Below are 15,206 nucleotides of genomic sequence, written 5' to 3'. Positions count from 1 at the left end.
AGAATGTGGCAAACCATGATGCCCCCCAAGGCCAGAGGAATGCAGAGTTCAGCCCAAAAGTGGGTTGCCAGGTGTCCACTATTTGAGTGGACAGTCCACTTTTTTCACATTCTGTTCACTAATTTTTTTCACAAAATAGTGGACATTTTTTTATTCAAAAGCTTTATGATGAAATGGTACGTAATCTAAAGCTGTACAGTCTACTTTTTTTTTCTACTACTTAACCCCCCCCCCTCCGCTTGTCCGCTATTTTTTGGAAGCAGACCTGGCAACCCTAGGCCCAAACCTCTATCCTCCCAATGCAAAGTCAGGCCACTGACCACTGGGTCCTGCCAAGCTACCCCTGGCTGGCCTGTCCCCGAATGGATGGGATTTTGGACCTTTTGCAGCCCCCTGAATGGTCAAGAGGTGAGAGAAAAGGGATCGTCCACACCTCTGTTTCAAATTCCCCGAATCATGGGTTTGATCTGGTTTTGCAGCTCTCTTTTTAAAGCAGTGGTTCTCAACCTGTGGGTCGGGACCCCATTTGGGGTCGATCGACCATTTCATGGGGGTTGCCAAGCAAGGCTGTCCGCCATTTTTTTTGTCCGCCATTTTTTTCCCCCTTTTCCGGCGGGTGCCTTACCTCCCTTGGGCTGGGCCAGCTGGTGGTCGGCCTGCTCCGTCTCTGCCGCTTGCCAGCTACGCCTCGGCCGGCACAGGGGGCAGAACCACGCATGCGCGGCGCTCCCGGGCAGGGAAAGTCCTCGACTTACGACCGGTTGGGTAGTCCTCGACTTACGACCGGTTTAGTCCTCGACGTACGACCGGTTTAGTCCTCGACTTACGACCGGTTGGGGTCGCGGCATTAAAAAGATTGAGAACCACTGTTTTAAAGCATCCTGCTCCCCCTTTGACCTAGAGGCCCCCAGGTACCCCCAGCGAGTGGCTCTCCATCTTTGCTCCAGGTGGAGGTTGAGGGATGTAAAGTGTACATGGGGACACAATTGGCCCCAAGGACAGTTTCTGCCTGTCCAGGTTGGGCTAGGAAATGTTTGGAAAATGTGAATGTTTAGGGGGAAAAAATGCACTTCCCTCCTTTCTAGCAAATACAAGATGGGGATAATGGCCTTGAAATCCAAGTTCTGTGGAGATCAGATGAGAAGCTACCATGGGTCTGTTTCTTGGACCAGCTTCAGGCTTATGCTAAGGTGAGATTGGTGTTATCCTGGTTTATTGAAAAGTTGATGAGTTCTATAACCCATCATGGAGTCTGATCATGTCCACCCCACACGGCCTCTGCATCTCCCGGTCAGAGGGTGGTCCATAAAGTCAAGATGCAACTGTAAACGTAAAAGGAAAAGCCATACTTTTTTTAAATATATATATATGCATTGCATATTGTTTCAATTGTACCATTGTAGCCGCCATCTTGACTTTTTGGACCATCCCCTGAAGATATCCCTGAACACAGGTGACATCCCTGTCCCTCTCCCTGCCTCCCCAGCAAGGCAACATACAAACTGAAACTGCTCCATTAATCGTAACGGTTGTGCTACTTACAAAAGTCTCGAATTCTACTGCCATCTCTACGGCGCTGGGCTGGAGGCAGGCTGGCGGTGCAGCCTGGCCTCTTTATAGATGTCCGGGACTACCCCAAGCATCTTCCCTGCAGCAGCCCTGCCCACGCCCATCAGGGCACGCTGAGTCAGGCTTCCCCAGAAGGGTGACATCACGCCTGCAGCTGTGACCTGATGCCCACAAGGCAACTTCACTGGCTCTGCAGCTCCTGATGGAGAAAAACCAAAGGTTGGGCAATGAAGGAAACTTCAAATCAGAGACACTCAGGGTGGGAGGGAGGGCAATGCAGGCTGAGCCAGGTGGTCCAGTCCTGCGAAGAGACAGGGCAGAAGCCGCTGCAGGGCACCCTTTTAGTCTGGTGTGGAAAGAGCAGTAGATTCTTAACAGAGTAGTTTGGCTGTGGTTTTTTCCCCCTGCTAGGCTTGGAAATGAGATTTTGACTCGGGGAAACTGGTTTTTCTGCTTCCAGTGCCAACGGGATTTGATTGTCCTTGGAATATTAGGGATCTTAATTTTTTGTTTCTGCATGATGATTTTGGCGATGTTGGGGAGATTGTAGACCCACAGACAGGTTATGGAAGCTGGAACCATTGAAGCCTCACCCCTTTTAGAGATGCCTCATGTGAAAAGGGTGAGGCTTCGATCCTATAGTAGCAGGCATCATTTTGACTTTTATGACCAAACCTGGCAGATGGCACTAGCTTGAAGGGAGGTTTTATGCTAATCAAAAGGAATCCTAGAAGGATTAGATCCAAGTCATTTCAGGAGAGCCATTTTTTTTATCACCAGGCTATGATCCCTGGATGATTCATAGCATAGGTTTATTGACGAGTGTTTAGCAATCAGGTAGAAGACAATGTTTTTATTCATGAGCGAGAAGTTCAAAACTTACCAGGCCATAGGTTGCACAGCCTTGTGAAAGTAACTCTTTGAAATATGAGGGTCATCTTCAGCAGAAGAACATCCTTCCCACCCTGATTCTGTAGTAGACGAAATTCCTACATGATGTGCATGCGCTTGTGAAATAATGAAATGCAAAGAATTGCTTGATTCAGAAACATGGGTCAGTAGTTTTCCTAGTTAAACCTGTGTCATTTGCTTCAGGCAGTCTATTAGGGCTTGAATGCCCTCTGGCAGAAAGAGACATTAACCCGGCTATGAATGTTTCTTTTATGATCACTAATGTCTTTCTTCAAAGACTCAATCACGAATCAGTTGCATGTGCACCACAGCATTCCCCATGTGCACCACAGCATTCCCCATACGTGGTTTGCAGAGATCTGAGCAAATCTCTCCTCTAGTCATAAACTTCTCTGGTTGGTCCCAGCGGGCAAACGGGCTTTTCTGATTAGGGGAGTATAATTCTGACCGTTTTCAGAAAAGTAGACAAATATTGTATTACAGCAGTTGCTCTTTGGAGTTGCTGGATCTGGACAAACTCTAGTTATGCTATTACTGCTATAAACAGGATTCTTTTATGCTGAGTATTTTTGAATCTAAATGTGCTTTTGAGTTGTACATAAATATCAGTAACTTAGTTGTGAATTCACTGGGTATTTTCAAGTCAGCTCCTATCTTTCCCCATGAAAGACAATTTATCAATTAAAAATATTTACTATCAGAAAGTAGGTGATAGACATCAGCAAAAGCTTTAAGTTTATATTCTTTAGTAAAAATCTTTAAGCCTTTAATCAGTGGTGATTCTCTAATTCTAGAAAGCAAGATTTCCAAAGAAAGTACAAATAATAATGGAGAAAGTGGACAACCTTGTCTGGTACCTTTTTGTATATCTATAAATTCTGTCAGGTCTCCATTAATAATTATTTGAGCAGATTGTTTTTGGTATATCGCTTTTATGGCTGTCTTAAATTGATTTCCAAAGTTCATATAATCCAATATTTTATTTAAAAACTGCCAGTCCAATTTGTCGAAGGCCTTCTCCGCATCTAAAAAAATAAAAGCCGATGGCATTTGATTATTCTTATCCAAATATTCCAATAAGTTCAAAATTTGTCTAATATTAGTTTGACTGCCTGTTTGCTAGCCCTGTTTGGTTCACTCTCGTGTGCTTCCCAAGGTGTGCCACAGAAGGGCGAGCTAGCTCTGCACCAGAAAGAAAGATGAGCGGCTTTCCTGCAGTGTTATCCAAGGCTCTCTTACAAACAGGCGTCGGCAACCGGGATGGTTCAGCACCAGCAGGATTCTAATCCCATGAAGTGCCAGCTCATCTCCCCATTGAAGTGGTACCTTTTTATCTACTTGTATATAACATCATTTTGAACTGCTAGGTGGGCAGAAGCTGAGGCGGGTGACGGGAATTCATCTCGCTACGCATTGCTAGGACTCAAATCAGATGTGTGGTCATCTTCCAGAATTCCCAATTGGGACTGGGGAAATTCTGGGAATGGGACTATACACATCTTGAAGTTGCCAAGTTTGAAAAACACTGTTATAGATAGAATAGATAACCGCCCATGGGTTGAGTTCACTCTAACCAAGGTTAAAACAAGATGTGTGAACGGAAATGCTGGTCTTTAACTGATCCAGTTGTGGGCATCCTAGGCTTTAGGGAAGTTGGGGATGTGTTTGACCTTTTGAAAAAAAAGTTCCATTCTCAATCCATCCACCCTGCAATTTGTAGATTATACAAAGCCATAAGATAAATCAGGAGAGGGAATCCACATCTTAAAATTTGCCAAATTTGAGAAACATTGTTCCTACACATCTGGAGGGTACCAACTTTCAAAAAATATGTTTTGTATCATCCACAAAACAAATTCAGGAGACAGAAAAGCAAGCCTGTTGCATTACTTGATCAAAATGCTTTATTGAAAATGCTGCTTAATAATTCTCAATTGTTCCTGAGTCTCTGATTCAGTAATTGATTGATTGACTGACTGATTGGAATTGAGTGATCAATTCAGCAGGATTCTAAGTGTACTGGCAGACTGAGAGACAGAGAAGAGGGGTCTGTGCTGCTACTGATCTCTTTCCCCCTCCCCCCCCGCCACGTTGCTTAGTACTTGATGTAGGAAAGGGTCACGTCTCCCTCAATCTCTAGGGTGCGGATGTGTTTGATAGGGACATAACGATGAGTGTAGTTGAAGAAGGGCTGGTCGTTAGCATAAAACTTGAATTCATGGTTGTCACAGTTGATTGAGAGCTGGGAAGAGAAGGAGGATGTTAACATGACCGAACTAGCACATCTGGATCACCTACACCAGGGGTCCCCAACCTTGGCAACTTTAAGACTTGTGGACTTCAATTCCCAGAATTCCTCAGCCAGTCTTAAAGTTGCCAAGGTTGAGGACCCCTGACCTACACAATCCACACCATCCATAGCTTGCATCAAATAAAAAAGCACCCCCTATACATAAGGGATAGGGACTTTAATTGGAGAGGAGTCACAACTGCCACTGTTTTCTACACACACAAACACACACTCTTTAAAACCCCAAGGGCAATGCGAAGGTAATTTTCAGAGCTATATACATTGGCATCGGACCCGGATACCTTCGAGACCGCCTCCTGCCGCAGATTACCTCCCATCGACCTGTACGCTCCCACAGAGTGGGTCTCCTCAGGGTGCCGTCGGCCAGACAGTGCCGGCTGGCGACCCCAAGGGGGAGGGCCTTCTCTGTGGGAGAACCCACCCTCTGGAACGAACTGCCCCCAGAGATCAGGGTCATCCCTGATCTCCCTTCCTTCCGCCGCGCCCTTAAGACTTGGTTATTCCAGCTTGCAGGACTGGCCTAGGGTAATTTTTAGAGGGGTTTTAATCATATTTTAATTGGACAATGTTTAAATATTTCTTTTAATTAATTTTAAATTTGTAATTGTTATTTATGTATTTTAATTGATTGTCAGCCGCCCTGAGTCCGCGAGGAGAAGGGCGGGATATAAATCCAAATATAATAATAATAATAATAATAATAATAAAGAGCTAAAAATGGCATTCTGGTGAGGCAATTCCACTCATCTCCACTAGAGGGGGCATTCCTTCCACCAGCCTTCCAAGCGTTCAGATTTCAAAGTTGTGCTAGCTGGGAATTATGGAAGATGGAGTCTTACACAATTGGAAGGCACCAGCTGGATCTTCTTTCCATTGCCTACCTGCCTGCCTTCTTGCTGACCTACCAGCCAAGGTCTTTGCTGGAATCCAGGGGTGTCAGCATAAGCCAGGTAAAATATTGCCAATCTGTCAATTGCAGAGCCATGGCAGCCATACTGACTTTTTTGACCTCCTCCCTGTGGACACCCCTCCCTGCTGAAATCAAAGCCAACTCACCTTAAAGTGCTGCCCAGGCTGAAAAGGGTTAAAGGTCAAGTTGCTTTCCTCGTTTCCCCAGCTACCTTGCAAAAAACTATTGCGTACTACGGCTTTCCACGGTTTCATGCGAAAGTTAATATGCAGAGCAAGTTCCTGGCCAGCCATAAAATTTATTTCAAACCTTGGAAAGAGAAAAAAAAAACCAGGCATCTCAGACTAGGTCTTTGGAGTAAATAAAAGGAAATCTGATTCCCCCCTGCCCCTTAATCCAATAGCAGCCTGCCAGATCCTTCCATGGATGAAGGCTAAAGGGGGAAAAAATAGCTCTTGTTCCTTTTTTCAAATATTATTTATTGGTAGACTGCTGCTGAATGTGTAAGTTCTACTTAGCATTTTAGGTATTTATTCGTTGCATTTACATCCTGCCACAGTTAAACCAACTCTCAATGAGTTATAAATTAGAGTTAGGCAAACACATATTAAGGAGCCCTGATGATGATGTCAGAATGCAGTATTGCAGGCAAACTCTGCCCACAGCCTGGAGTTCGATCCTGATGGTGCTCAAGGTTGACTCAGAATTCCCCAAACTCTTTAACTCATCAATCCTTCTATCAAATTTCTGATTCTCCACTTTGGGGACCCCAACCCTAAGCTAACAGCCCTTGCTTCTTGTGGCAGTGAGTTCCACAGACTGTGTTTATACAGAGCAGAATTTTAATTCCACTCCCCTTAATATCCTTGTCCTCTGGGCTGACTCTGCAGAAGTGTAGAGATGGGAGAGTCATAAAAAGAGATGAACTGGGAAAGGCCCTAACCAGTGGTGCTTTGCTATGACCCTGACTACAGAAAGGCACCTATGCCCAATGGTCACAATTCCATTCCTCTACCTGAATCCCAAATGAATGCAAAAAAAAAAAGACTTGAGACCTTTTAGCGTTTTGGGGAATAGAGCCTTGGACTGTGATGGTCCTGTTGGCTCCCAGACCTCCAGGAATGTCGCCTGTGTAGGGCATCGGCTGAAATAAATAAGAATCGAGGTTACATTTAACATTCTCCAGTCCAACCATGTGGCTCTCGCCCCTGCTAGTTGGGGGTCAAGGTAGTTGCAGTCCAGTAGGTCTTGGGGTGCCAAGTGGGAGACCCACAAGATGGGTGGGAGGCAGCTTGTAGGATCTTGTAGGGATTATTCCTGGGTGCCTTGGTGGTTACAAGCATCTCTTCCTTTAACCAGGCAACCAAGGCGTTGGCTGCATTCAAGTGGCTTGTTTGCTACCTGCAGGATGTGGTCAAAATATTCAAGATGGAAGCCTGGATGGAGCCAACAAAGCGGAGGCGATTGTTTTATGTGCAATGAACACAAAAAATAGGTGGGGTGGTGATATTGCTGGCGTGGCTGCTGTGTTGAGTTTTTAAATCACAGGCTGTGATAGACCCTGCATCACAAAAGACTGAGTTTATAGATGAAATCACCAATCTTGGTTCTATGAGCTGGTTTCCTGGTGCAATATATAGGTCTTTCTTTCTACTCTGTCCCATGTTGACCTAACAGCCTTCTTTCATCCCAACTTCTCTCCTTCAACTAGAGATTTTTTGAGTGATGGGGACATGTGGCAAAAGGGACTATAATTAGTTCCCTCCTTAACCACAAGGAAGCTAATTTTCTCTTAAATATCCCATTCATTGTTCTCTTTTTTTTCTTTCTTCCTTCCGTCTGATTGGTGAAGCACTTGGAAGATGACTTGTTAAAGTTTCCACTTTCTAGTTGTTGTTCACCATAAGCATGATCAAAGCCAAATACCAGGAAAAACTAGGTTCCTTGAATTCAACCTAAATGCACATACTCCCCTCATCCTGGTTTCTGTCCCACCCCAAAAATCTGGGTAAAGTAAGGAGAGATAGGCTGGGTTAGCAAGTCTGTTGGTACTTACTGGGTAGTAGATTGCAGGGTTCGTCATTATCTGGTGGGGGAGAAATCCAAACAGGCTGTTAACGATCCTGTGTTCTTCTCCTAAAACCACTAGCCCTGAATAACCTTGCCCTTTGCCTCCTTTTTTTTTCCTTTTGAGTATTTACAGAAAGATTTTGTGGTGGCCCATATTCAGGGGTCATCATAACATTTGAAAGAATAGGAAAACAACAATGGCTGATTTTGTGTGGAACATTCACCCAAGGTCAATTGAAATCTTTGCAGGTGGCTTTGTGCCACTTGTTCAACTGGGTTATTTTATCTGGGTTGGTTTTGGAGAGGTTGCCAATCACTCTATTGTGTGAATGGAGGAAACAGATGAAGTGCATTATGTTAACTTTGCGGTGCTCAAGTATGCCAGGAATTCTTTCGTGCTACAGAAGCAGAAAAAAGAACAGCGATGTCATGGCCCGGACTATGGACTCTGATTCTGAATCGGAGCTTGTCCAGATGATCCTGTGGCCTCAGGAGGGACCAAGCCACAGATCACATTAGGCTGATGAATCGCTGGCACCATCTGAGCTGCTAGATCTGCCAGGACCAGTAGAGTAAAATGAAGAACGTGCAGCTTTGTATGCCAAGACAACAGAGGACCCAGAGGGACAGCCATTCTTAGGGGTCAAGAAAGATGTACAAAAAGAACGACTAAAGGGGAAAAAGAGAAAGGGGCAACTTGGGGATTGAATCAACCCAAAATCTATTTCCAAAATGAGATCAAGGTCAGGTGGTGCCAACTTGTCAATAGCAAACACTTACTGTGTCCTCCATATTTGGTCCTGCCGTCACATTCAGAGACTGCAGCTCCAGGTCTCCATCAATTCTAATGATTTGCACACGTTGTGGTGGAAATCTGTGGCTGTAGTTGCAGAAGGGATTCCCGTTCACGAAGATCTGTTGGAGGGCAAAGCGGAAGGAATCATGTCTCATTTGGGATCATCCAATTTCTTTGCAGGAAAATCCTGTTTATTCTTGCCTCAAACGCATCCCAGCCCAAAGCGGAGCCAAGTGGCCATAGAGGGGGTCAGAAAGGTCAAAATAAGTACATATAAAAAGAGAGAGGCCTTTTATCTCATCGATACCTGTGTTTTCCCTCTGGACCAAAATATTTTCTCTTCAGCCACAGGTCATCCTCCTCTAGTGACTGTTTGCATTATGACAGTGATGAAATACTTTGCTGTGCAATACATTTTTGGTTCATTCCAAACAAATGGTGAATTTTGGGGGTTGGGGAGGGGAATGAAGAGGCCCCCGCAGCCCCAAAGGAGCCTCTGTCACGTGTACCAACCTGGTATTCGGCCTCATTGACAATGACGATGATCTCAACATGCTCGCCCTTTTGGAAGGGATTCTTGTGTATCTCTGCCTTTCCCCACCTGTGAGACTGAAACGTGTTGAGCACAAGATTCTCAAATTTAAAACGAGGGCTGAAGTGGAAAGGAATGTCAGCCCCTTTATGCTGGCAACAGGCGAAGTCCACTGAGAAGCTGGAGGAAAGAGAGGAAAAAAGAAGAGAAAAATGAAATGGGGAAGGTACAGGAATCTCACAGCTGAGTTTTGCTCCCACTTTTCCTTTGCCCTGAAGCTAGAATCTGTAGGATGCTGCTTTGTTGCTTTAAGGGAAGTTCCTAACCCTTATGGTTTCGTAGGACTTGGAAAAAGCAGGAAGTGGAACTCTCCGAAGAATTAAGGAAGGCCTTAATCTTGGCATAGAATTTGTATTATATAATGCTACTTTTAACAACATAACAATCCCATGACTATTATTTTGAATAAGGTAGCAACTTGCCCTTCCTGTGAGCCTCCAAAGGAACATTACCTGTCAGAGTCTTGGGGCACTGTGCCATTCACATATACAGACATCCCAGGACGGAGACCACCAAGGACAGGTTGATCATAAGGGAGAGCCTACGAGATACGAAAATAATGAACCCAACCAGTGACTTTATTGCAAAACCCAAGTTAACAAGTTTCTTGGTACTTACCAGGTGGTAGATTTCAGGTGAAGTGATCATCTGGTGGGAGAGAAATCCAAAGAGGCTGTTAACAATCCCAAGTTTTTCTCTCAAAATCCCTAGCCCTGGATGTCCTTGCCCTTTGCCCCTTTTTTCCCCTTTTGAGTATTTACAGGAAGATTTTGTGATGTCTCATATCCAGGGTTCAGCATCATACTCTAAAAGGATAGGAAGACAACTGTGTGGCTGAGTTTGTTGCAGCACATTCACCCAGGTCAGTTGAAGCCTTCATGGGTACCTTTATACCATTTGCTCAACTTGGTTACTTTTAACCTGGGTTGGTTTTAGAGAGGTAGCTTAGCCTGTTGCAAACCACTCTATTGTGTGAATGGAGGAAGCAGATTAAGTGTGTTATGTTAACCTTGTGGTGCTCAAATAAATTGTTCGGCCTCCTAGTTAACCGAACATCGCAGGAGAAACTCTCCAGCACCCGAACTCAGCTATTAATACACTATTGGGGATTGTCACCCTATTTTTGCAAAAACATAGAAAACTGTTGGCACCAAGCAAAAAATTACACAGTGGCCTTGGCCAAACTGTCTTTTACGGATGTTTCACAGAAAGTTGTCATCCCATTTCTCAGAGGCTGGAGAAAGTACACACAGCAGACTTCTTGTGAAGGGGGAGACTGGTTGCCATGTTCAGCCACTCCACACTCCCTGGTGTTCCTGTCTGGTAATAAGGATATATGGGCATTTTCTAAGCCATTTGCATTCTTTGAGTCATTGAGGCCACATGGAAGTTTATCTGTGTCCTCAATCGCTCTTTTGAAGATAGCAAAGTCCACATTTTGGACAGAGAGGACCGCTGGTTTGAAAGAGGGGCCAAAGAGGCCCTCTGTGTCAAAACTGAACAGCCCTCTTTCAACAGAGGGAGAGGGATACAATATCATCTATCTCCTGTCTCCAACACACTCTTTTCAGCAATTCCATGAAGGCTCTACATCCATTTGTACTACTCAGGTGACTCTGAGGACATTGATAAACCTCCCAAGTGGCCTCAAGAACTCTCTAAAAAAATGCAAATGACCAGCTGTCTGCAAGAAATATAAATCCTTCCATTCCCCACCATCCACTCAGCTGATGAGAAGCGAAATGTCTTCGAAGAAAGTCCACCTGCCTCTTGAAAAAAGCAGCTTTGAGACAACCAGGACCTGGATGATTGAGAATCTCCATAGACATTTGCCAAGGTTGAGAAACTCTGCCTTAAGGACATCTGCACGGTGCAGACCAGGCCTTGTGCTAGAGTAAATTTGCTCCCCGTGCCATTGCCGAGGTATCACTCGTGGATGGCTATTTTTGCTAAGCCACGTCAAATGAGGACTCAGAGAGGGAGGCCATTCTTAGGGGTCAAGAAAAGTGTACAAGAAGAGCAACTGGAGGGGAGAAAAAGACAGTGGCAGTTTGGGGATTTAAAAAACCCAGAATACATTTCCAAAGAAAGATCAAGGATCTAGAGGTGCCAACAGCAAAACACTTAACCGTCATTGATCCTGCCGTCACATTCAGAAACTGCAGCTCCAGGTCTCCATTAACCTTAATAACGTGCACACTTTGTGGTGGGATTCTGTGCCTGAAGCTGCAGAACAGCTTCCTGTTCACCAGGATCTGTCAGAGGGCAAAGCAGAAGAGATCAAGTCACGTTTGGGACCATCCATTTTCTTTGCAGAAAAAAAATCTCTTTGTTCTTGCCACGAACACATCCCAGCCCAAAGCGTAGCCCAGTGGCCATCGAGGGGGTCAAAAACGTCAAAATGAGTAAATGTAATAAGAGAGAGGCCTTTTTTTTCACCGATGACTATCTTTTTTCCCCCTGGACCAAAATATTTTCCTTTCAGTTACAGGTCATCCTGTAGTGAGGAAATATTAACTTAGCGATACAATACATTTGTGGTTCATTCCAGACAAATTGTCATGTGTCTGATTAACGAAACACTTAAAAGGACTTTCAGGCATATTTTTTCCTAAAAGCATTTATTAAGGTTACTTCCGGTTTCTTTTTCCCGGGCTATCCTTATTCTCCTCCCTTTTTCACTGTTGCCTGGTTTAACTATAAAAATACCAGACAGTTCTGCATATTGTCAGAGCAAGAATATACAGTATTTGCAGCGTTGACACAAATGGTGAATTCTGGGGGGAAATGAAGAGGCACCTGCAGTCCCAAAGGAGACTCTGTCACATGTACCAACCTGGTATCCGGCCTTAGTGACAATGAAGAGGACTTCGAAATGCTGGCCCTCTTGGAAGGGATTCTTGTGTTTCTCTTCCTGTCCCCAAGAGCCAGACTCAAATGTGTTGAGCACAAGAGTCTTCCTTTTAAAACGAGGGCTGAAGTGGAAGGGAATATCAGTCCCCTTATGCTGGGCACATGCAAAGTCCACATTAAAGTTCATCCAGGATCTGGAAGAGAGAGAGGAAAAAAGAAAAGGAAAATTAAATGGGGGGTACAGAAATCTCAGAGGAGAGTTCCCCCCCCACTTCTCCCTTGCTCTGAATCTATAATCTGTAGGAGTTTTTATTTTTTATTTTTGCTTTAAGACAAAACTCAAATTCCTAACCCGCATAGCTTAGTTGTAGTTGGAAGAAGCAGGAAGTGAAACTATCCAAAACATTTTAAAAGGCAGAATTTGGATTATACAACCTCTCCTTAACAACACAATACTCCTGTGACTATTACTTTAAGTAAGGTAGCATCTTGCCCTTCTCGTGAGCCCCCAAAGGACCGTTACCTGTAGGTGTTTCTGAGTACTGTGCCTTGCACATATACAGACATCCCAGGACGGAGACCACCAGGAACATGTTCATAGTAAGGGAGAGGCTGGAAGACAGAAAATGATGAGTGAAACCGATGAACCAGCCAACCTCAACCCATGACTTTTATCAGCCTTTCCAGGTGGCTTCTGAGTCAAACCAAGACCTCCTGAGAGGACCTCTGCTAAGGATTAATCCTTCCAACGTGGCAGGGGAAGGAAGGAAGGGGTGGAAGAAGCACCAGAACTGCAGCCACGGACCAGTTCTGCTTTAGTTCTATGGGTGATCAGTGGATTGAGCAAAACTGGCTGGATCCCGCAATCGTATCCAATCGCTCCATGCACTGGAGGAACTTCTAAGGAAAGGAGAAGCATTGCAAGTGCCAACTGGGTCAGGCTGGTGGAATCAAGAGAGCATTTGCGTTTTCCTCTGCATTTCTGGGGCTTTTATAGGAGATCCGTGTTTCATCTGTAGGTGGATTTGTGAAACGGCTTCCTTGCTGACAAAATTCACCACAGATCAGCAAACGCCATCATGCACATCTCATCCCCAGGGGGAATCTTCACCCCAATACGACTGTTGGATCTATTTTTTAAGGGATCGGTGATTGGAAAAGAAGGTTAAAAACAGGCCAAATATTTTGGTGCTTCCTGTTGTGATTATGCTTGGGGGGGAGTCTGAAGATGTTTTTGGGTTGAGGTGGAAGAATGATGTGAAGATTTCTTGTTTGGACAGAAGAATAGGAAAGAAAGCAATGGCAGAAAATAAATGAAAGCTACTTACCAACGTTCCTTCACCACCACCGCCATTCTACAGGGAAACAAAAGGTAATTGTTCTACTCCGATGTGGTTACACCCGTGACTTCTCAAACCGTGCCATGACCTCCATCTTCAGTATCTGACATATGAGTCCCTTCGTTCTCCAGATAAAAGCATGCATTCTTTCACATAACACAGAGTGATATTTACTAAGAGCACACATTTATATTAGCTGTTAGGAGAGACTTTCTTTTCAATATCCTTCCAAATTCACACATCCATAATGTGCACAGAGAAAAATGCTCGCATGTGGGCCCAACAAGAGGTTCTCTCTGATTCTTACGCTAATGTGAACCCTGAAAAATCCAATGCAGAGAACCAGGATGCCAACCTGAATTCAGAACCACAGATAGAGTTGAATGCCCAATCATTAAAAGACTAAAGTACTCAATTTTTTTTCAATCCCTTCATGAAGAAATGTGTTAATTAAAGAATGGGGACAACAAACTCAAAAAGATGCATACTCATTTCATCTGCAGGCATCCCAGCTGAAAAGCTGTTGCAACCCACAAAATTTAGCCTTACCTCCTGTGCGGACAGTGTAAAAGTCAAAGCAAAGATGAAAAGGAGACGCATCTCCTTTGTTGCTCTTCAGCTCTTTCTTCTAAGTGAGTTTATTCAGCTCCACTGGCACATTTTAACATCTTAATCCTTAGGCCTCATTGCCCAAACCCAATGCCTCTTTTGTTACTTTATTTACAAGGAAATGTTAAGCTTCCATTGCATCATGCACAATTCCATCTTCCATGCTCAGATTGAAGCTAAAAAGCAGCGCTTGTGTCTCTGCTCTCTGTGAAGTTATAGCTTCATACAGGTAACATATCTTTCTGTAATTCTTCCATTTCACCTCATTCTGTTCCCTATGGAGACTAAGTCTAGGCTCCCCTTGAAGAATATTTCTTCCAAAAGGAAAGGAATTTCACAGATCCCTATTTGTGCTTTGTTTCTTGTGCCAAATCCCTGATATTTTGATTCATCAACCTTCTCCAAATGGCTTTATGTAAGCGTGGTGCTCTTTCCATCATATAATTCTTTATCAGGGGTTAGCTCCCTTTTGCAAACAAGAAGTTAATCCCTTCTGAAACACTTCCAAAAGTAGCAAAAGACCTTTTGATGGAAAACAGTGTGTTGGCTTAATTGATTGGCTTCATGAAACACAAGGAAGCAACACAAAAGAGTATCTAATCCTGAGAACCCCGTAAAGATAAGAATGAGTCCTATGATGTGATTATATCTGTGGCAATCTGAGCCAACAGAGCACAAACAGTTCCCAAAATGACACTAAACCAGAATCCGAGCACTTCTTTAAAATGTACTACTTTGGAGCGGACAAGATGTAGTCATGGTACTTAACCTGCTTCCTTTTGTATATAAACAAGGTTAAAACAAGCTGTGTGAATAGATCTGGTCTTTCACTGATCCAGTTCTGGGCATCCTAGGCTTTAGGAAAGTAGGGAAATTGTTTTCCCCTTTTGGGATCAGGATCCAGTAAGGGGTTGGGATATCTGGAAGTTGAAATCCACATCTCTTAAATTTGCCAAGTTTGAGAAACGTTCTCACACATCCGGAGGGCACCAACTTAAAAAATGCTTTGTATTCATCTACAGATCAAATTCAGAAGGCAGAAAAGTAAGCCTGTTGCATTGCTTGATCAAGAAGCTTTATTGAAAATGCTGCTTAATATTCTCAATTGTTCTCAAGTCTCAGATGGATTGATTTACTGGAACTTGTAGACCACTCAAATTCAGCAGGATTCGAAGCTACTGGCAGACTGAGAGAGAAGAGGGAGTCTGCACCACTAGTAATCTCTTTCTCTCCCCCCCCATTGC

The 15,206-nt window shown here is 44.1% G+C and overlaps 1 protein-coding gene across 1 annotated transcript; it reads right to left on the bottom strand.

Annotated features, from left to right (window-relative positions):
* Positions 1-4,576: 4,576 nt before the first annotated feature.
* LOC114923205 (galectin-6-like) lies at positions 4,577-9,808 on the bottom strand. Its single transcript, XM_029285859.1, has 8 exons — positions 9,779-9,808; positions 9,613-9,701; positions 9,082-9,280; positions 8,553-8,687; positions 7,759-7,788; positions 6,758-6,846; positions 5,849-6,011; positions 4,577-4,723 (listed from the first exon to the last, which is right to left on the bottom strand). Exons 1-8 carry the CDS (start codon positions 9,806-9,808, stop codon positions 4,577-4,579), a joined length of 882 nt encoding a protein of 293 aa, XP_029141692.1.
* Between the last annotated feature and the right edge of the window lie 5,398 nt (positions 9,809-15,206).

This window comes from Protobothrops mucrosquamatus, unplaced genomic scaffold (assembly GCF_001527695.2).
Source record: "Protobothrops mucrosquamatus isolate PMUCROS unplaced genomic scaffold, P.Mucros_1.0 scaffold2357, whole genome shotgun sequence".
Lineage (NCBI taxonomy): Eukaryota > Metazoa > Chordata > Lepidosauria > Squamata > Viperidae > Protobothrops > Protobothrops mucrosquamatus.
This window is presented reverse-complemented; position numbering and strand designations above follow the sequence as displayed.

Excerpts from the sequence above, each read along its gene's own strand:
- LOC114923205 (XM_029285859.1), bottom strand. The coding sequence starts at position 9,808 with ATGATCACTTCACCTGAAATCTACCACCTG. Across the intron at positions 9,281-9,612 it reads GTGCCCCAAGACTCTGACAG|CTTCTCAGTGGACTTCGCCT; the intron begins GTAATGTTCCTT and ends TCTTTCCTCCAG. Across the intron at positions 6,012-6,757 it reads ATTCCCCAAAACGCTAAAAG|GTTTGAAATAAATTTTATGG; the intron begins GTCTCAAGTCTT and ends TCTCTTTCCAAG.